This window comes from Centroberyx affinis, unplaced genomic scaffold (genome assembly GCF_046629955.1).
Source record: "Centroberyx affinis isolate AG114_WGS23_722 - 3 ecotype Tasmania unplaced genomic scaffold, CSIRO-AGI_Caff_v1 ptg002030l_1, whole genome shotgun sequence".
Lineage (NCBI taxonomy): Eukaryota > Metazoa > Chordata > Actinopteri > Beryciformes > Berycidae > Centroberyx > Centroberyx affinis.
The window spans coordinates 577,745-600,299 of NW_027280367.1; the positions used below are offsets into that span (position 1 = coordinate 577,745).

Genomic DNA, 22,555 nt, shown 5'->3' on the forward strand with positions numbered 1-22,555 from the left:
TAAAAGTATATATTTGTTATTATCATACCTGTGTGTAATTTCTAGAACATTGCTAATAATCAAAATATGTCTGTGTTTACTTTTGTAATTAGATCACATGCTCCCAGGGGATGAGAGCATGTATTTCTGGAATTTCTGTTTTGTTGGATCAGTGAGCATTAACTGATAGTAACAATATTTGGTAACATTACAAAAACTGACAAGGACAACCTAAGAAGAAAAAAAAACAAAAGTAGACAAATGTTTAATAAATCTAAGAAAGTGATATATGAATTCAGTGCAGGACTGAGACACATAAAGGTACAGTTTCAAAGAGTCCACTTCCACTGTAAAAACACTCATGACTGGTTTTCACATCACAGCCAGTTAAGTACTATACATTACTACAATCCTGTTGTTATGATTTATGCATTGTAACATTCCCTTTCACGTTGTCCATATATGGACTAAACAGATTTGACAGTATAAGACAGTATAAGACTCCTAAAACCATTATGTCCTGTTTTCATACATAAATCCCAAAACACTGTCAGCTATTTACATTATATACAGAGATACTGGTAAGACATTAAGGAATATATTTTCATATACTGGATAAAATTTCCACTGTGAACTGCCCTGGGCCTGCAGGCTGTCCATGAATACAAAAACCACATATAAATAGTGTGCCTCAGAAAATGTCTTCTTATCACACTCACTGGAAAATGAATTGCTCGAGAAAATCCATTATTATAATTTCCTTGTAACTCAGTTCTCAATGCCAGACTGAGCGAAACACATTTGAATAAAGATCATTTATAATTGAGGATGTTGGGGGGAAAAAAATAGGTTTCATTCATTTTCTTAAAATTATATATCTGTGTTTCAGCGTTTATCTTTACTTTTTTTTTTTTTTCGCACAAAATGATCTTTCTGTGCTAAAGCGGTAATTCCTCATAATAGAAAAGACTAAAAGTGAGATGAATACTATCTCATATTTCAGTGACACATGATATTCTCCAACAACTGGAACCGTAAAATCATCACAGCCGAAATTGTGAAAACAGCTGAACTTGGCCTGAAAATCGAAGCAGCTACAGCAGAACACTGGGGCTTTCTGTTAAATATCCAAACAGATCAATCCACAAACACTTCAAGGCCACTTCTCTCCCACCTGACCCAGTCTTGCCTGACTACCCCAGGCTGGTGTCGGGCTCACGTGTCCAGGCTCTGGCTCTCTTCAGGGCTTGTCTGCTGGCTGACTGCTTGGTGGTAGGTATGTCCAGAGCAATCCTGCAGGTGGATGGGCACCTCCTCTGGGCCTCTTCCTCCTCCTCCTCCTTTCTTAACCTTATTCTTGTCCCTACGGAGCTGACACGTCCCGCTGCTGCCCTTGGACGAGACTGTCTGTCCTCTGAACAGCTGCGCTCGCCGCTGACACAGGCCCACCTTACTGAGGAGGATGAACACGTCCCCCCTGAAGGCCTTGGTGAAGATGGCGTAGAGGAACGGGTTGGCACAGGAATTGAGCGGGTAGAAGAGCACCAACAGAATCTTGGAGTTGGAGACGGTGATGAGCGGCCGGTCCAGCACGGCCGACATGGCGTAGAAGGAGATGGGCGCCATGCACAGGAAGTCGGTGAAGATCAGGACAGCCATGCGCTTGGCGATGTTGGTGTCCTTGGAGCCGGAGCGGTAGTGCGGGTTGTGCACCGCGCAGTAGATCTTGAAGTAGCAGGCGCAGATGACCAGAAAGGCCAGGATGTTGAGCACCAGCACCGAAATGATGTAGACCTGAGCCGCTGTGGACTGGGTGTCCATGGGGAGGCAGATGCTGACCTTCTGGTAGCTGCTCACCCCGACCAGCGGGAGCAGGGCCAGGAGGAGGCAGAAGATCCAGCCACCGAGCATCACGGCCGCCGCGTGGGGCAGACGCAGCTTGCGATCCAGCCGCATAGCGAACGTGATCGCGTACCACCTCTCCAGCGTGATCACCGTCAGCGTGTAGACGGACAGCTCGCTGGCGAAGACCGTGAAAAACCCCGCAAGTCCGCAGCCGGGGCCCGTCTGCCAGTCGATGGCGTGGTTGAAGTACTCGGCCCGCGTGTGGAGGTCTACGGAGGCGATGAGCAGGAGATAGATCCCCATGCACAGATCCGCAAAGGCGAGGTGGCACATGAGGAAGCGGGAGACGGAGAGCTTGTAGTGGCTGGTGAGGAGTACCAGCAGCACCACCACGTTCCCCAGGACAGCCAGCAGGCTCACAAACCACACGGACACTCGCAGAAAGCCAAACCCCATGATGTCCTCGCAAGGATTGAACTCATCGGGCGCTGGTAAGCACTTCACCTCCTCTCCCTCCTCGCACACCACATAATCATAACGGCTGTCAAAGTCTTGGCTGGTGTCCTCCTGGGGGTTCTTGAGGGTCTCCCCGAAACCCACATCCTCATCTGGCTGGCCCCCGAAGTAGGCGTGGTAGTGGAGGCTGCCGTGGAAGTCGCCTCTCCTCCAGTCTTGTTGGGATTCTCTGAGGGACCCGTCGTTCGGCTCCTGGTCCGGGGCCGTTTCGACCACGCTGTCCCCATGGAGGGACGGCACACGGAGAGGCCCCACAGAGCGCTTGTGATGCTGGTCATAGAAAGCAGTCAGGTTGCAGATGATGTACTCCAAGAAGCTGAAAAATAAAAACACATGCGCCAAGCAGACATGCATACACACACACACACACACACACAAGCAAGTCAGATTGAGTATATAAAATATAATTGTTGTACCAAATTAGACAAAGTTACTGAAAAAATACACAGACAGGCCTCGCTGCAAAGCATATCCTCCCCAGCACTCAATGTACGATCAAATTATTTATATATCCAGTTGAAGAAAAGTTATTCCTGTTTTGAGAGAGTCATTATTAGTCTGGCTCAACCCTCTTCCTACAATAACATCAATGAGTGACAGTAATTATGGCAGCAGTGTAAGAAGTTATAGGTAAACACGTCAGAGCGTTGATTCAAACCCTGCCAACATCCACACCATATAAGTGCAGCTGCCCCATTCACTGGCAAATCATCCATTAATCATACGAAATACACAGAGAGCATTCCATTGAAAGCTGTTTGCCTTTTATACACTCTGTTTACAAACTGTAAACTAATTGCTTTCAAGTCCATCGCCAGCCACGTTTTCTTCTGACACCTCAAAACGAAAGAGAGAAACTTTTCTAGCTCCCTCAAGTACATGTGAGGAATACAAAATCAAGAAGCGTTTTCTCTCCTGAAGCTCACCCTCGTTTCTTTTTGAGGTTTTTGAAGCCGCAGCAGTGGCTTGGGTAGGTGAGGTTGGCGGTGGTGAGGTGTTTGAAGGTTTTGATGGGTGGCAGCTTCTTGAGGGCCCAGGCGTTACGCGCCACCAGCTCCCGTAGAGACTCCATGCCTGTGGTCGGCAGGGAGCCGATCCCCGTCTGGGACACGTCTCTGAAAGAGAGAGACAGAGTGAAAGAGTTAAAGGCAGAAAGCTGGGAAAAATATGTGTTTTCACATTAAGTTCATCCATACAAGTAGTATAGCAAAATCGCCCTGCATCTCAAATGGAGGAATATGTTGGATTTGAAAAGGGTTGCTAAGGATTTAAATTAAATTAATGGTAAAGAGTAACAAAGAGTGATGAGGTAGATGGATGTGTGTGTGTGGCGGGGTTACTGACTACCCAGGGCCCCAAGCTGAGGGAGCTAGGGTCCCCAACATTAAAATGTCTTTTGGGGTCCTGAAGTGTATATTTATAAATATTTCATACTTTCATTATGTCACTTTGCTCTGGTTTTGAAACAGGATTTCAGAGTTGAAAAAGAGTGCAAAGAGAGTACAAAACTGCAAGCAAATAAAACCTTCTCAAAAATATGATACAGCAACTGTTGTGTTGTGCCATCTGAGACACACTGGAACAGCGTGCCATAACCATACTGATGAAAGTATGGTTATGGCAGCCGATTAGCACTATATGGGTAGTACCCAAAACCCATAATTTCAGTTAGGGATGTGTCTGATAAATGCTCAGTGAATGAATGTGTGAAAGAGTGTTTGAGTTGTGGATGGGTCAACAAAGATTTTCTTGTCATAGATGGAATAATAGTGGAGTAGGGATGAGAGGAGAGTAGGGGAAGAGGCCCAGAGTCACCACCTGTGCACAGGGCCCATAATTCCTAGCTATGCCTGTGGTATGCATGATGATATGTGATTATCTGCATACCCCCATTATTATGCTTTTTGTTGATTACATGCAAATAAATAATATATCTAACTCCCTGCACTGACTTTGGAACAAACTTGGTGTTAGCAAATCTACAGTAGAGCTTGACACGATTAGACCAGAGAGCCCCATGGACAAATTGAACAACACAACCGCTCCATCTGTTTCCTACAGTGAGCTCTCCATTCCTTCATCATCTTTAAGCAATTACATGTGGTATTTCTCGCGCTCGGCCATCATGCCAAAGCCAGCTCGACCTCATCGGGACAGAGACATGCGGAGGACTGACAATCTCACCAACATCCTGTGTGATCGCATTATCTGTACATACCATATGGCACCGGACACTCCCTACGCTTTCCGGGGGTCAAGCAGAGGCCAAGTGCTCTTTCACTTCATTCAGTTTCCTAACCCGTCATGTCGCTAAGTCTTCCTATCGGCTGAATAATTTGATTAAAGTATAAGACACATAAGCCAAACAACACATTAATAATACATTTACTAAGTGCTCAATAGTTTTTTTAGCCCCATTAGCGCTCCCCACTTCACTGTCCTCTGCTCTCTTTTCCTCTCATGGGGAACATTGTGTAAGGCTGTAGAAAAAAAAAAAAAACAGCGCAGACCCTATGACTGTCGGTCTGATTTTGTCATTCCCAGATGTTTAGCTCATGACCTCATGGAGGTGACCTCACTCAGGACATGTTCCCCCGATGGAACAGAGGAAGAAGACCTGCACAAGGGCCGCATTTACCTACCCAGACAGTTACGGCTTGACCAGAGCTACAACTGCAACCAGATAGCCGTGGTAAAGGTTCTGGCATCAAACACCTCAGAAACGGGAGAGGGATATTCAGCTTCAGGAGGGCAAAAAAAAGGACGACAGTATCAGAGAGAACTCGGAAGTTTCCCCCTCTCACGCTCGCACACAATCCGTGTCTGATTTCTTGGTCAAAGACACAGCTGTGGAGGAACGATTTTCACCCTTTGATGATATGCTATCGTGTTTCCCAGACATGTTTCTCACTCCGTCTGCACATTATGAATGAGGAAATGGTTGGAATCTAACTGGATATGGTGTGAATAATGTAATTACCAAACTAGGCCTATTATTTATTGATACATACAATGTATATAAAGGGCCATACCATAACGGTAATTGCAGTGATAATTCTTGAAATTCCAGGTGCTGGAAAAAATGTAGTGTAGGCTACGTTCAACCAGAAGTTTCTAATTCTGCAAGAAAGATATAGACTTAATTTTCCCTCTATTATCACAGGTTTGTCTCTCTCAGGGTGTAAATCCAACAATGTCACCAGTAAATATTCCACCAATAGGCAACAGAACTGGCTGTCAAATTTGGCGTCAACTTTTATTTCTACCTAATTACACACTAATACCAGAAAAACGAGAGCTCCTAAAGCAGGATAACAAAAATGCCATTGCACGCAAATCCATTTAACTGACAGAATTTAAAATACTGTGGCTCACCTTTCTGGTCCTGATAGTTTGCTTTCTTTTCAGGAGATATCAAAGCTCAAGACTGAAAGATATCGTGTAGGAAGAAATGTGTGTACAGGTACCATCCGAGTTGATCAGAGTGGTTCAAACCTTCGCCCTGTTCAGATACTTACAGAGCAATGGGGCCGCTGATGGTGCCCGCAAAAGTCCTTTCATCCATCTTGGTCAAATACTTATTTCTGTGAAGGGAGCTGGACAGGAAAGCACACATTTAAGTTTATTAAGGGAAAAGTTATACTTCACATTTCAATCAGACTGACAGAGCTGAGGCATGGTATAATATTTTCCCAAGCCTCATCACTGTGTTTATTTTCTCTCATTTCAGGGGTGAAACATGAAAGGAAAAGGTCTTATTCACGTTGTTGATTCAAATTAGACACTGTAGGATGGGATGGAGTACTCTTAAAACACTGCTGCGCCCTCACTACACATCCCCCAGAATCCCTTAAATCTAATAAGGATAATAGACCTGTGAGGGGCGTGTTTGTCTTGGTCGGGCTGCGCTGGGATCAGTTCTCCCCTCAGAGCACGTCCGGCGCCAACACAAACACCCGTGTGGTAAGACTCACTCCAGTCACTGACCAACGGCTTAATTAGGCTCTCATAAGGACCTGGGCCGTGTGGAGGAGTTGTAAAAGAGGAGAGGAGGGCTTGGATTAATATCATTAATATCTCATATCCTGACTATCGAGGCTTTGGGACCGGGGGGAGGGGGTGACAAGCAGAGAAGAAAAACATGTTGCAACAAAAGAGGGAAAAGGAAGCAAATGGTTACCTGTTCCCCTTTCATTTAATCTTTATTCATCCATGTGAGGCTTCTCGGTATACAGAGGTGAAATCGATTTCTTCAAGTCTGACCTAGTTTTAGCTCCTAGTGTCTATGAGCGTATGGGACAGGGTGGCTCTTAATGCAGACTTCCCGATACCCACTTTTGGAAACATATTTTCCCATGAGAACTCCAGCTCGCTAATCAAGAGCGCGGGTTCGGCCCTCTATAAGTACATTTGAGAAGGCCAGTGGAGACCCAACTGTGGTCCCTCTGCGTTTGTAGTGCAATTTTGAGTAAGGGAATACACATGCCAGATGTCAGAAATGGTTTAATCCAGGCAAAATACTGAGCAACCTAATTTTTTGAGAAATGTAAGGCCTCTAAACTGAGTGAAAGATATCGCTCCAGCTATAATAAAACTACTGTGTCTCCAGAATTGGCTTTTGTAAAAAAAAAAACTGTTCAAATTGTGAAAGCTCATCAAGTGAATAATACAAACCCTTGAACTTAATACAAACGCAACAACACTATCACACTGCTGGGATTAATCAATGTGTGGTTTTACTCTGGCTGTAATTGTTATGGGTCAGTACCAATTTGTTCAACAGCCATCAAATTAATGAAACAGGATGGTTAAGGAGGTGCTGCATTTTTACAAAGCACTGAATTCACATAACAGAAATACAGTGAACGTACACTTGATCCAGCTTGGTCCCATTAAAGGCATGATGTTGGATTTCTGTGAAGCCGTTTCCATACAGCATCCTGGAATAAAAGAATGATAAGTTTACAGATCGTCATCTTGGAATTATAAGGTTCAATGTGACTATTTTTTAAATCAAAATTGAGTTATTCACATATTCTTAATCTTTGAATGTTGCTTCCCTTACAAAAAAGTCACATGTGAAAACCCACATGAATTTTCGACACAGGTTTGGTTTTCATACAGTGATTTTTTTTTTTTCATTTATTTATTACCTTATTTACCTGCCATTAGATATGCTATTTGTTTCACATGTGAAAACTTAATTTAATGTGCAAAGAGACAATTCACAGGTGAAAATGTCATTTTCACAAATTTCACACGATCACATGCTGTGAATTCTGGTAAGAAAATCACTGAATTGATATAGATGTTATAAATTGTGTTAATATTTCAGTATCGAAAACAGGTCCTGTGCAATGATGAAATAACTTTTTCAAGTGAAATCTGTTCATAAAGTGAAATTTCTTGTTTGGAAACTGACATTATTGCTGTCACTGCAGCTCATAATATAGAACAAGGGTTAGGATTTTAAGGAGTGTAAATACAATTCACGATGCCAAAATCATACCAAAATTTTACCATTAAATCATATTAATCCAGTTTCATCCCATTGAAACTTAGGTTACTTCATTGTAAACAGTGAGACAGAACCTCATAACCAAACCCAGAGTGACTATCTCTAATTATATCTCTAATTATCCTAGGATTTTGATATATTGCATTCAAAGTACCATCAGGGTCTAGGCCTTGTTGAACAAAAAAGATTTCATTACATAACAGTTGGAATGTCAAAAATGTCATGCTCAATATCTCAGAACTGCACTCTACCCAGATAGAACCTTATAATTCCAGCTCACAACATAACATCACAAAAATAGCAATGAGTAGAATATCGGTTTTTAAGTTTAATAACCTGATACTGACTTTAAAGGGGAAATCCCCCCCATCTAAAAATTATTTCCATATGTTAATCCTTCATCAGTTTCTGTACATTTTTTTCCAACACTAAGAGTAATATCAGTGATAAGTGGGACCCACTTATCGCACATTCTATGGTGGCATTTTGTCTGTCTGTGCAATTCTGCGGTTAGAACCACAACATTTTCTGTAACATACTGTTCTGTGTATTAAAATTGCAACGCCTCCTCCCTCGCTCCCAAACCTAACCACTTGAATGTGTTTGCTTGTTGGGTCCTAAGTGTGTGTGTGTGTGTGAACTTATTTTGCTAACCTTGTGAGATCCAAGTGTTTTGAGTTTTAGACATTTGCAGTGAGGACATTTTTGCGATGTGAGGTCATTTTGGACGGTCCCCAATTCTTCGAGGGGCTATTTTAGGGTTAGGACTTTTGTTTATGGTTAAAGGAGAATATCGGTGACCCTTACAGTTATAGCCTGTTTACTACTGTCTACGTCTAGTTTACATTTCCCCCAATCCTTTTACAATTCATGCCATAGGTAATTAAATTTTTTACTTATTTTTCATCATTTTTAAAACATCAGACTTCACAGTGTCAAACCTAGCTTGAAATTAACTGCTATCCCAGCAAACAAACAGACATGTATATGATAATAAAGTTTGTGAGGCGACATTATTTTTGAGGGATTATTCACTGGCAGAGACTTTTATTTCTTCTGGAGGGTTTCAGGTGATTGACAGTAAGTGTAACGTTAATCACAAGCGACTGGTGAAAAGTTTTGTCTACATCCTATGTTTATGTGACACAAACGCAATCTAGTCTTGCTAATCCAATCAAAGAGCCTGAAATATTATCTGGTCCAATGAGAGCTTTCTGCACACTGATATGAAAACAGTCACTTAATGAAATAACGATAAAACAGAGAAACTCTGACAAAACCAAATTAAGGCTCAAGGCTAATGATTCTCAAGTACAGTAATACAAATGTGTGTGTATGTGCATGCACCTGCATTTTGTGTGGGTGTGTGCATGTTTATTTGTTTGTACATGTATGCATGCATATGTGTATGTGCATGCCTGCTCGAGTGCATGCGTGCGGTTGCTTTCGCTTGTGCGCATATCTTACACTGACAGCAGATCGTTGGTGATACCGCGGAATGAGTTGGCCGGGATCTCGGTGATGTGGGGGTGATCAGCGATTTCCCTGCAAAGGAAGAGACGAGATAGAGAGGAAATGAAGTGGTGTTGCACATAATACAGACACTTCACTGGGAAGTGGCGAAGAGAGGAATGCAGTGCTGATGAATGTTCTCTCAAGTGCTATGGCTGGGAAGGAAAATTAAATTGGAAAAAGTTGCTGTCTAAGAGGGTGATACAGAGTGTATCACCCTATAGTATACAGAGATGTGAAGATGTCTCTATGACTGCTGTTCATTTCACACGGACATGCGCACAGACACACATGGAGAGGCAGACAGAAATAGACACAAATATACACACACACACACACACACACACACACACACACACACGCATATACAGTATATATGTTAAAGGTGATACATTTAGCATTTTCAAACATTAATATAACATGTCAAATTAATTGTGATATGTTGGTATACCATAATCAAATGAGACCATGGTCGAGTCGAGAGGATTTGTCGCCTTTATCTCACACCAGTTGTATTGTTAGTGTTTATCATAATTAAGACCACATTTCCCATAAACCTTGTTGTGGGTTATAGGGTTAGCATAGGGTAATGATTTATTAATGTTTAAATACTATACATAGCACCTTTAAGTAGTATGAATATTGATTAGCGCGCTCCTTCTAAAAGTTATAAAGTTACAGCAACTTACAGCATGAAGTTCATGTCATTAGAGTGGATGTTGCTCAGGTCAGGGAAGACGGTCAAGCCGGTATTGAAAATCCCCCTGAATGACACCGAGATAGAAACAGTCACGGCACAGACATAGCAGAGACTACGGACGCTATGCACAGGATTTCCTTAGTAATAAACTGCTGCGAAATTAGATGGGATGACACATTCTAATGCAAAAATATGGTGACATTTGCCATTATAAACAGCGGCTCCAAAGATCTGCCTCACGCTTTAATTCATCTAGTTTAAGAGTTCTTGGGCTTCTTGGACAGTGGACTGCAAAGTTATGTGCAAAAACTATCTCAATTGAATTTAATTGAGTGATGTATTTAGTAAAGAAACTCCAATCAGGCTACTGTTAAAGGGTCACCGTACTGTCACATTTTGGCTGGTCACTTGGCTGGAGCTTCATAGAAGAGATTTAAGTGATGGTGACATCAGGCTATACAAAGTACCCAATTCTGAACTACTGGAGGAAAACAACAACCTATAATTTTCCACCAAATAGTTAGTTAATTATACAGGCAGAGTCAAGACTTTATATTATTATTATTACTTTACTGACATCTTTCACTCAAGCCAAATACGTTGATTTTCAGCTGGAGCAATTGGTTTGAGTGTGTAGTGACTTTTATGTCGTCAGCCCATACCACAGCATCAAGCTCAAATGATTCAGTCTGTGATGAATAGATAATGACTAAGTTATTGTCAGAGCCAAACATTGTAAATACCGGTTACATCTGTTTGTGTTTGGGTTGAAGTATTATTGTCAGTATGCAGGATTTGATGCCAAGAAAAGGAGTCTAAAAAACAAATATGCAAAAATTTATAGAGTAGTATAAAAGAGGTATGATTATCTTTTAAGGAATAATAGTTATGAAAAATGCTCACAGGTATTCGAGGTTTGGGAGATTCTTAAAGGCTTCTGGATCGATGTAGTTCAGACTCTTTGCATTCCGTATGTCTCTGAAAAAACAACAACAAATAAACAAACAAAGAGATGTACTGTAAACACATTTCAAGCTAAATCCATTCATGAATAGCTATAATGTGATGCAGCCTAACTGAAAGCAAGAGTAACTGTTGCAGAGTGATAACTTCAATAACACTGTTGAATCATGGGCAGAGGATTCAGTTAATATTTATTGAAAGATACATGAGTTTGATTTATTAATACACACACACACACACACACACACACACACACACACACAATAAGGGCTCCCATTCATGTTTGCTGAAGGTCAGAGGCGTGCGTTGCAGCCAGTATGAAATACATACAGAGATATTTGCACACACACATTGACAAACACACACTGCATGGTCTTGAAACCTGCTGGCAGGACAGGGCAAGGTGCACGCCGGTACGCAAGAGAGGGGAAACTCTCGCAGCCGCACAGCCAAGACCGGAAGTAGAGTCCAATTAATGTTTCATTAGTGTGTTTACTCTGGTCCGGCCTGGCCCGGCCTGTCCACCTCTCTCTGCTTTCATAACCCATGTGCTGCTCCGGAGCGTGTGTCCTGGCCCGTCTTCACACACCCGGCAAACCACACTCAGCAGCTGAGCAGACGGACAGGTTGAGGTCAATGGAAGTGTGTGAGTGTGTGCATTTAATCATCCTGTAAGTGCTGTTGTATAAAAACCTCCTGTCCAGAATGTCAGCTTTGCACGAATTTAGAAAAACAGGCTAATTTTCCCATCGACACCCTGTAGCAAGCGATAATGTAATAGGTTAGATTGCATTTTTGACCCATTTACAGCAATGTTTTTACGACATTTGGTTCTGCAAACTGGTGTTTTCACATGACGGTGTCGCTATACCAGCTTCACCCGACTCTGAGGTCCCAGCTCCAACCTCAGTCCTGCAGCACTCTAGATCCACAGCTGCTGTCGGCCGCAAGAAGCCGACAGGAAGCGCAGCATTAATTTGTGTCTGACCCCTGAAGGAAACCTGAGAGAGATGCTATTATCTGAGGTATGGCACTTCACCACACCAATCAGTGGTAAATAGACCCCAGAGATCCAAAACACAACCCCAGACAAAAAACAGGTACAACCCTCTGCTAGTGGTTTCAGTTATTATCTGTGTCTATAATTTGATATCTGGAATTAGGGCATTAATAAGCAAAAACAATAGAAGGAAAGGTAACTAAGATCAAATGATATGCATACAGTATATACGTAAAGTCAAGTTGCCCTTAATCACAGTTACAGTCTCAAAGGGCTTCACACTCCCAAATTTTAACACAGTAAATGACGGATAATAACGGAATAACGGAAAACAAAATATGTACACACCCACACACACACACACACAAACACACACACACACACACACACAATGCTGTGTTACAGGATGCCGTAACTAGGGACAAATAGCTATCAGAGAAAGGAAACCTTGCAGCGGTATATGAAGTACTTGGAGCTGTTCTGCTGAAAAATGTGTGGTCCGCCCAGCAACTCAGTCATAAATCTCTATCCCATAATTGAGAATATAGTGCAGCTTGCTAGACTTTTTCCCCTGAGCTGCTTCAACAACAGCTGGAGCATGAAGAGGAAGAGGAGGGAAGCCACATATTGGCTGTTGTTTAGCCCCTCCGCTCTAACATGGTTATTATGACTGTTTATTATGGGTGTTTATTTAGACCAGGCTCAGTAATAATGGACCAAATACACTTAGTGTTTTCCTGAGTTGTTTTCATAGAATTTTATCTTATCTAGCTGGCATGTTCAGCTGAAGTGGCCCACAAAAGGATTATTTTTTTAATCTTATGAATTGCTAGTGAGGCAAAACACTTTGACGAGGAGAAATATTCAGTGTGCGTTTCAGCTGTAAAATAAATCACTTTCTAATGTGTTTCTTCCAGTTGCTTCCTTTTGCTGCCGGCAAGGTTCAAAATTGAGTATTTTTCTCTCCAGAGAGCAAAATGGAACAGCTCAATCAATAAAGATCAATAAAGTGCATGCCCTTTTCTTTAGCTACTCACATGTGGGTGATTTTCCTCAGGCTGTAGAACGAGTGCCTCTCCAGCCTCTCCAGCATCACGTCCACTGATATATATCTAAAAGGAATAAACAAAGCTTACACCAGATCTAATATGCAAGTCGTCTTTGTAATAACAAAATAATGACTTTTGTCAAACCATGTGACATTTAAGGAAGCGGAGGCGGTGTGCCAGCGTACCTGAAGGCAAAACACAAGACATGTTTTCAGAAATGAGTTTAACTGTGTGGTTAAAAAAAAAAATGATCCTAAAGCCTGAAACTCTCTCTCCGCTGAATATATCAGCCCACCTTAGCTAAAGCTTGTAAAGCCATGGGTAATTTTACAGGTATGCACCCCACATATACATTACCTAGTCATCAGTCACTCTGCTTTCATTTGTTATTACTTGGTAACAACTATGTTCCTAATTGCTCATAAAATAAACCATGGCTTTAGTACTGAATCTACATAAAGAAATGGCAATTAATCTCCTCTTTGTGTAAAGTTTACTAGAGAAAAATTTACTTATATATACTATTTACTCAGTCATTACTAGGCACTTACTGAAACAAACAACTAATAGATACTTCAATGTTCCTAGATACTTCAATGTTCCTAAAAATAACTACTGCAAGTCTAAGAATCTATGACATGCAGCAAGTGACATTTTATTGGGTTTCTCTCATGGTAGTCTATCATTTCAGCTGGATAGTGAACAGGGAGGGCAATGGAAACATTGGATGTGAGCACTTGCGGCTGTTTTAGGCTGACAGAAAACCTCTCATCCACCCCTGTCTCCTTTTCACGCATGACTTGGACGCAGACGTCGGGCTCACAGACCAGAGGATCAAGGCTGGAGTGTATATTTTACCTCTACACTGAGCCTCCACCTCTAACGGGAGTCTACAAATCACCACACACCCAAAAGGCTCTGCTGAAATACCTAGCCGGTGCCCAGGCCCTTCTGCGGTCGGAGGACCAACATTCCTGTTCTAGGAACGCATTAGCGCTTCCAACTGTGATTAGGAGGCAGCAGTGATACTAAACAGAGAGCATATCATCTGCTTGGGTGGGACACAAAAGGGGAAGGGTGGGCAGTTTGGATCTGGGATATTTTCCCATTTTTTAAGGGAAGCAAAGCAGTTGAAAGACAACAGGTGGATGAGAGCGAGTTTGAAGGGTTCGTGTTGGAATAGAAGCGAATGAGAAATGGATGAGCGGTGAATGTAGTGATTTCATTGAATTGATTCGCCACTCACATCCTTGAGATGTTGACCATGTAGGCAAAAGCATCTCCTGGCACAGAAGACAGACGGGTCTCCAGAAGCCATCTGGTCAAAGGAAACAGATTCATATTTTAGTTATCACAAACACATTTCACATTCAGAAAAAAAGGGACAAGATTGTATCTTCTGTTCAGTGTGACTGTAAATTTTTGTTGTAAAGAAGATAGTGTTGTTCCTTTTTTTCGCTCTGAAAACGTTTTAAATCGCTGACGAACATCTGAGCACAGTGATAGTCAACATGCCACTGAAGAAATACTCAAGACTCCCTGTATATTCAATTTGATTAATCTTCCAAAATGTAGATGACCAAAGATATGAACTGATATGGATTTCATATAAAGAACCATATTCTTTACTTCCTATTGCTTTGAAACTTTCTAATTCAAGAGAGCGGGAGAGAGAGTGAGAGAGAGAGAGTGAGAGAGAGAGAGAGAGAGAGAGAGAGAGAGCGAGAGAGAGAGAGAGAGAGAGAGAGAGAGAGATGTCAAACTGTTGTGATTAGGCTTGCTGTGAAAGTCTGTGAAACAGATTAGACAATAGTCCAACATGGATAAATTGTGTTTCAACTTTTCTCTAAAATTGGATGAAAGGTTTCTTTGAAGCAACTGGTGTAACTACCCCCCCGCCCCCTTTCTAGGAACATAGGAAAAAACAAAGCCTTGGACCCGACTGGACATGAGCTGGCTGCCAAACCAAACAATGTCTGGGTCTGTTTAGGACAATGTTTCTCAAAAAGTGGTTCGGGGCAGAGGTTTTGCGCAGAGGTTAAAATGGACTTCCAAATTATTCTGGAAAAACTGGTAGCCAAACCTACATGGCTATGCTATGAAAGTAAGACTTGAGCTGTGAGAAAAACCAAAAATAAAATTGAAAATTTGGGAGGACAGAGAAAAGTTTTCAACCCCACAGCTTAAGGAGATGTGGAGGGAGGGTTCAGAACTGGCAGTTTTTATGATAAATTTCATTCACTAGCAATGATCTATATTCCTATATTTAATAATGCAAACTCCTGCTATTAAGCTTGCTATGAAAGTCTTCCAATGAAAGGTAGAGAAATTGTTTTGCCGTTCATACATAGTCAGGCAGATCAATTCTGAAAAGTAAACATCTTTTGTTGAAAAATGACAAATCCACCACCTCATTTGGAGGCTTTCTCTTCTCTATGAAAAACAAGAAACTGCAGCTTCAACAGCACTGTGGGTGTTTGAATCTCTGGCACAATCTAAACAGTGAAACCACATTACTTCACTCACTGTCATCTGTCCTATTGTCTTCATGAGGATCACGATGATGGATGCAGATTTTATTGCAGAGGAGGGAGTCGTAAACAGAATAATGGAGCATTAAGATGGTAGCCACATGGGTTGATGTCATTTTGTCTTCCAGACCCGCCCCACTGTAGGATACACATTCAGCTTGTTCCACCTCACTCTGCCTGAACTGGCAAAAGTGCATGAGGCCGTTTGGAGGCTTTGTTCTCTGGGACAGGTATGAAAAATGACCTCAAAGCACAAGGCCGCCATCTTTATGCACCTTTGGTTCATTAGGGGAACAATAGACTAATTCAGAGGCTGAGATCTGGCGCATGGATCTGGATCACGCTTGCATGGGGGGCTAGTCAGCAGGAGCGGGAGCACAGCACCCTGCACACGTTCTGACAAACCCAAACAAACACAGGGACACAGAGCAGACCCCGACACCAACACCCCTGTCAGCCCGTGCCGTTTCACTGCACCGCTCAAACCCAAATAACCAGCATGCGTTTTCCCTGGGAGCGCAGAGGACGCCCGACGAACCCATCTTACAGGCTTAGGGGGAAAATTACTCCCCCGATTTGTAATTTTGGATAGAAAACCGAGGAAAACAAACAGGTCAGAAATTGAGTTTGAAGTGGGGAGAAGCCACGTAATTCAGAATGGTGTCAACAAAGGACTGACAACATAGCTGCGCTTACTATGGGTTTTCTCTTATTTTGATGTGTAACAGCTTGTGGTGACTGGTGGAAAAGGTCAGTTGCATATTCTCTCTCAGTAAGAAAAAAAAAAAAAAAAAAGCTGTTCATCCCAACCTGCACTTTCTTCAGTGTAACTCAATCTGAAGCCCTCTCATGGAGAAGTTGTCTCCCTTAAAATCTGTTCAAATATGTTCTCAATCAAAATTGGATATGTATGGATATTGGATATGTACTATAGAGTTGTTTTTTTTAACTTAATTTTTCTGTACTGCTCTACTGTCCTGTGTTGGTATAAGAAGAAAAAGGAGGTGGTTAGGATGCTTTTTAAATTTTATTTTGAGTTTAATAAAAGATTGCACTGACTGCAGCCCCAATGTGTTGTCTCATAAAACACATGATCTAATTATTAAAGAACGTTTAGTAATTGTAACCATTTCCATTGCACGATCCATCGGTACAAAGTATTAGCTGGGAAACTGTCAGTATTTCCACTAATCTCAGCTAGAGCTCATCAAGTTCAGTGTCCCACCTCTAATTTCACAATTAATCCCAGTGCTCATCTGTGACCATTCAGGAAATAGCATTGGGATTTCACTCTTAATTGGTGAGTTTCATCCCTGGTTTAAGCTGATGAGAGGTTCGGTGACAACGAATACCTGACTCCAACGAGTTATCTCATGGTTTACCTCCAATCCAAAAATTCAGAAGTTTTCGAAAGACTGGAACTATTGTGTTTTTTTCCCCCCTTGCTCTTGAAGTCTTTTTTCCTCTTATAATTATTCTCAAATGGAACTCTCTCTCTCTCTGGGTGTTTGAGAAATGTGCTGTAAAAGGTAAATATTGTATTTGAATGCATCATCCAGACGCAGCCAGGAGTCACGCTACACAGCTTTTAAGAGTGTCTGTGCTTTCCTTTCCACCGCTCTGCCTCTCAGCGACACATGGAGCAACCTGCGCAAGAACACACACACACATACACACACACACACCACACACAAAGACTCCAAGTTCTGAGTATGCACACGTGAACTTACACTCACCCACCGCCCAACCCACCCACACGCACACGTCTGCTTTGCATTCACCCTTTTGTTTTTTGGAATAGAATTTGTTGGACGTTTTCCTCTACACAATAAATTTTAACCAAATTCTCAGGTTGAAGACAGAATCACTGCAGACAGCTTCATACCATCGGTCCACGATAGAGATACTTTGATACAAAGAAGTAACTAGAAAGCACTCGGAGAATGCACACGCTGAACAATTCTCCAACTTGCTGTTACATCATCCCTCTCACTTACATTTGAAGTTAAACTGATTTCTTGAGCCTGCAAACAACCGTCAGGATTTGGAATCAAGTCTCTATCTCTGTTAGCTTTATCGTTATGGCTAAAAAAAGGATAATTGTATAATGGCGGAAGTCCCAGATCTGGATCACCACTAAAATGTAATTAAGTCGTCCTTGGTCAAAGGCTTATCTGTCCAAGAAATTTCATGGAAATCTATTTTTGAATTATCCTGGTGACACACAGACAGACAAACAAACAGGGAGAAAAGATAACCAGGAGACACAGAGCCAATAGCACCAATGGGCTGACGACCAGGACCGGCCTAAATCAGCGGGGTTCAGCCCAATTGGTCTGACCCTGCAGCAGGGTCACTCATCCCTCTGTGTGTGTACAGCACAGTCGAACTTCCTCACGCCTCATCTGCTAGAACATTCCAGTCCAATACATAGGTTGGCTAGCCACAGTCTATTTTGGGCTTATTTTGGAGATATTTTTATCAGGGCCAGTGCTTGGTGGCATGCTTTCATGTCTTTCTTTCGTCCTGGAGGGGCTGGATAAACTTTGGGCAGGAATGTGAGGGCATCGTGGGGACGTCTGGGCACGGGGACATGTGAATTGGAGCACTGATTGGGGATAATTTCATGTGATGGGTGCTGTGGGAGGCGATGCAAAGTGGTGTTTGGGGTTTGGGGGGTGGGGGGTAAGGGGGGGGGGGGGATTGGTGGAGGACTGAAAAGTGGAGGGATGTTCCAACCAAACTGGAAGAGAATGGGGATTATCACAACATAGTGCTGAACCTTTTCCACAGTCTGAGCGGTGAGTGCGCCCTACATCAGTGCCTTCGAGGAATTTTGTGTGAGCAACCAGGGAAAGGGGTTAGCCATGTCAAAATCAATATCAGTGGGATCATTTGGGATGAATCTCACCCGACATACACCTATATGACTTCCCTTTAAGTATGCATCTTATCAATGTATCCATTTTAACAAAAATGCAAGTGAAATAGTAATTTTGTTTTGGTTTTCATTGAGCAGGAATTGTATGACGACAAAGTATCCACCTTCATGCAACATTTTAAGCATTTAGTAAGTATCTGGTATTGTCAACCAGGAAGAGCAAAAAGAAGAAAATATTGTCATACCCAAAGTTTGATGGGCTAAGTGTTGAGAGCAAAATGTCACTGATTCACACTTTTGTTTATGACTGGGGATAACAACACTGGGTGTAGCACTGTTTCTCTCATTTGTCCCATAAAACCTATAATCACCAAAGGGAATGCATTGCTCAATAAGGTCCCTAGATATGACTGAGCCTGTATGAGCTAAGCCAAGACTCAGTTCTTTCTCCCTTTGTCTTCTTAATGTCTTTTTTGTCACCCTTCTTCTGTAAACACACTCCCATCCTCTGGCTTTAATCAATGGCAAGGAAAATGTAATACATAGCTTCACACGTCTGTGTTTACATATACAGTATAATGTAATACATAGGGCATTTCTTGCTGTCTAATGTGGACAGTGTATAAATATCACATTGGAATATTTGACAAAACTGACAAATGAATGTTCATTGTAAATATACCATTTGCCATAATAAGACCTATTTTTATCTCATGCAGTTTACCAACTTGGTTGTTTCCATGACAACATCACCAAAAGTTCTATGGGTGCCATCTTAACAGTGCCAAAATCATCATTCAGGCATGTTGATTTAAACGGGATACCCTTTCTATCTATTCCCATTCTGTGTTTCCACATCTGCCTTTGAGTCCTCCTGAAAGGCATGTGTTTCCACCTCTCAAGGCCATGGCAAACTGGTCGCTCTGTATTGCATAACTTTTACCCAACAGTTGAGCAATTTAGCAAGTGTAAAAGCCCCACTGCATTTACAGAGGTCTCTTGGAGTGACCCTGGCATATTACATCATGTCTGCTCCCCACATCCTTGAGTGGTTCCTTGGGGTCCCAGTGTGAGAGACAGAGACAGCAGATCCATACAGATTAGCTGTTGTTTGGGGTGCCAAATTCTATTGGTTTAATCATCTACTGATAACACAGACATGAACTAGAATTGGCGCCTGCTCTTGAGACGTAGTAGTTGTGCAATGATGTTTGCAAGGTTTATTGGTACATGGCTTATTCTTCCAAATTATTGTGTGTTTGGTATAGCAACAAGAAGCTGAAACGCAGTGGGTACGAGCAGTTGTGCTATGGTAGTTAGTGCAGAAGTGGGAGATGCTGGTGTGTGTGTGTGTGTGTATGAGGGTGGGGGCAGTGGGGGCGGGGGGCTGTATGTGACCTCTGCAACCCAGGGAAACAATTGGACATGCTCTGCATACAAAGGACAAACTGTTAAAACTGAATGTGAGTATGAATGTGAGGTGAGGAAGTGAGTTTATTGTTTTTCCCCACACATTTGTCCTAAATTGTAGGGCTAATAAGGTGTGTTGTGCACTAAGTTTAAGTATAGGTACTAAAGTGCGTCCCACTTTTTATTCCAAATTGTCTCCTGTCCATACACTTGGAGTGTGGATGCTCTGCAGACAGGAGCCTGAGCAGTATCAATATCCTGCAACCCTTAGTAAAGCCCACTGAGCTACAGATCTGTGTTCTGGATTTCCCTCTCTCTCTCTCTCTCTCTCTCTCTCTCTCTCTCTCTCTTCTCTCTCTCTCTCTCTCTCTCTCTCTGTCTCTCTTATACGTTTTCTTTTCAAACTTAACAAACCTTGACAGCAGAAGACCTCCAACTTAGTGGTAAACAATGACATGAAGGCTAGGGGATACTATTGCATTCTAATCAATACTGTAGTGGTAAATAAAAACATGGTAAACTATGACCTACAGTCGGTGACCATTATAACGCAAACAACCACCAATATACTAAAGATTTTTTTTTCTTTTTTCCTTACAAGACCATATCTTACTATAACTTACATCAATGTTACAGTCTACTTAACTGTTGTTTACTATGAATTTACCTTATTAAAATAGCCTACGTAATCTTTAAAGGGTTAAACTCTCTATTCTAATTATTAGTTTTAATAGAATATTGCTTAGTACCAATTATTATACAGTCATCGCAGATTGTTTATTCTAATATCTGTATAATAATAAGCTATACCCTTACGAAAAATAACGTTACCAATCCTATAAAAAATTTTAGGATACTATACAGATAGCAAAACTATACGTCACATTAGGAATATTATAGGAATATATTGGTGATACCACAGGAGGTAAAATAATGCCCTAAAGTAGCCTACAGTAACTACTCATCACCACAGACACACTTAAAGTTCCTATGGGAATATTATAGGAATATAGTAGTGATTTTGCCTTAGGGTATGTGAGCACAATACATTCAAAATGCATGAAAAACAGCAGAATGACTCTTAGACATTTTGTCTTTTGCAGTATTGTACTTACAGTATCTCCGTGCTTGCGGGAAATCTGGGGAGAGTGTCAATGTCAAAGCAGGAGATGGTGTAAGCCTTCCACTCAGAGCAGTCGCAGACCGAGGGGCAAGAGTCAGGCTCCGACACCGCGCTGATAGGCAAACTGACGAGAGTAAACAACGCGCATGTTATCACTTGCATGCTGGAGGTTTGCTCGCTGTCAGTCTCCGTCCAAAAATATCCTCCAGTTTCGCTCCTGTTTTCCTGAAAGTCCTCTTGCTGTCCACACTATCAAATATGTGTGTATGTTTTTTTTGTTTTGTTTTTGCTTTTGTATTGTAATTCTCAGGTAAAGACAGAGGAACTGCACTGAAGTGTTATTGCTTTAAGTTTTCTTTATGGGCCTCAGGAAGCTTCTTCTTTGCTGTGAAGGTGGGATGCTGTGGGACGAGCAGCTGCGGCTCTGTGGTGGGGTTTGGAGGTGGTCTTGCTGTCCTCCTTGAGGGGTGGGTGGACTTCTGAGGCACTCTTGTGTTAGACAGGAGAACTGATTTTTTTTTTTTTCTTAAGCCATAGGCCAATGGCCCGAACAAACCTTGACATCAACTACACTAACAGCCTTTCTATTCTATTCTATTCTATTCTATTCTATTCTATTCTATTCTATATAACGTGAAATGTCTGTTCTATTCTATTCTATATAGCCTATCAACGTGAAATGTCTGTTCTATTCTATTCTATATAGCCTATCAACGTGAAAAGTATATGCTATTCTATTGGCCATGCCTAATGAAAGATTATCCTTATCTGAAAGATTTCTTACTTCTTTTCTTTTCCTTTATTTTTTATTTTTTTTTAACTGAAGAGCGGCAGTACTGGCGCAAACACATACCTTTGGACAATGTAGTTCACAAATGACAAATTCCCATACTGCGGCATGGTGGTCAGCCTACAGTTCCCGGCGTCCTTTGGAAGCGGTGTGGTCTGTTGTCTTCCTGCTCAGAGGCGGCTAGTTCAAGTTGCCATAGCACAGGGAAGCTGGGAGTTGATCTTCTGTTGTTATCACTTGCGAAGCAAAAAGCTAACGGCTCATATGTAGCGTAATTATAGTGGTAGGTTTAATTGGGAATGTATTTCGCTCGGTACCGTTGGACACAAGCGGCGTTTTTGCAATTTGTATGGGATTATCTCACAGCTAGTTGGCTAACGTTGTATTAGCTAGCTAACCGTAACGTAAATTGCCACTTGTTGCTAGCCAGGAGGAGTATCATCAACAACAATGCCCAGCAAGGAGATTGATTAGTTGTGGGTTTCATTTGTTGGGCTTCGCTGGTCATATAGCTTTCAGTCTTTACCGGTTGTCAGGGTAACGATGACAAAGCTCGTATGTCTACTTGCTATGACAAAAACACAAATTGGAGAGAAAACTCAAAACCAGCCAGATTTGCTCGTTAATCTGATTAACGTTGCAGTTAGCGTTGACGTTTTTAGCAAGCGAAGCTAGTGCTGGTCGATAATCGTCAGATTTGCCTCATCAGCCGTTTTTGTCGCCTCCCACAGACCTGCC

General features: G+C 42.0%; 1 protein-coding gene across 1 annotated transcript; it reads right to left on the reverse strand.

Moving 5' to 3' along the window:
* Positions 1 to 1,194: 1,194 nt before the first annotated feature.
* Positions 1,195 to 21,189, reverse strand: tshr (thyroid stimulating hormone receptor). The gene is made up of 10 exons (XM_071531087.1): positions 21,020 to 21,189; positions 14,329 to 14,400; positions 13,071 to 13,145; positions 10,974 to 11,048; positions 10,060 to 10,134; positions 9,326 to 9,403; positions 7,212 to 7,280; positions 5,859 to 5,936; positions 3,267 to 3,455; positions 1,195 to 2,656 (listed from the first exon to the last, which is right to left on the reverse strand). Exons 1-10 carry the CDS (start codon positions 21,187 to 21,189, stop codon positions 1,195 to 1,197), a joined length of 2,343 nt encoding a protein of 780 aa, XP_071387188.1.
* Between the last annotated feature and the right edge of the window lie 1,366 nt (positions 21,190 to 22,555).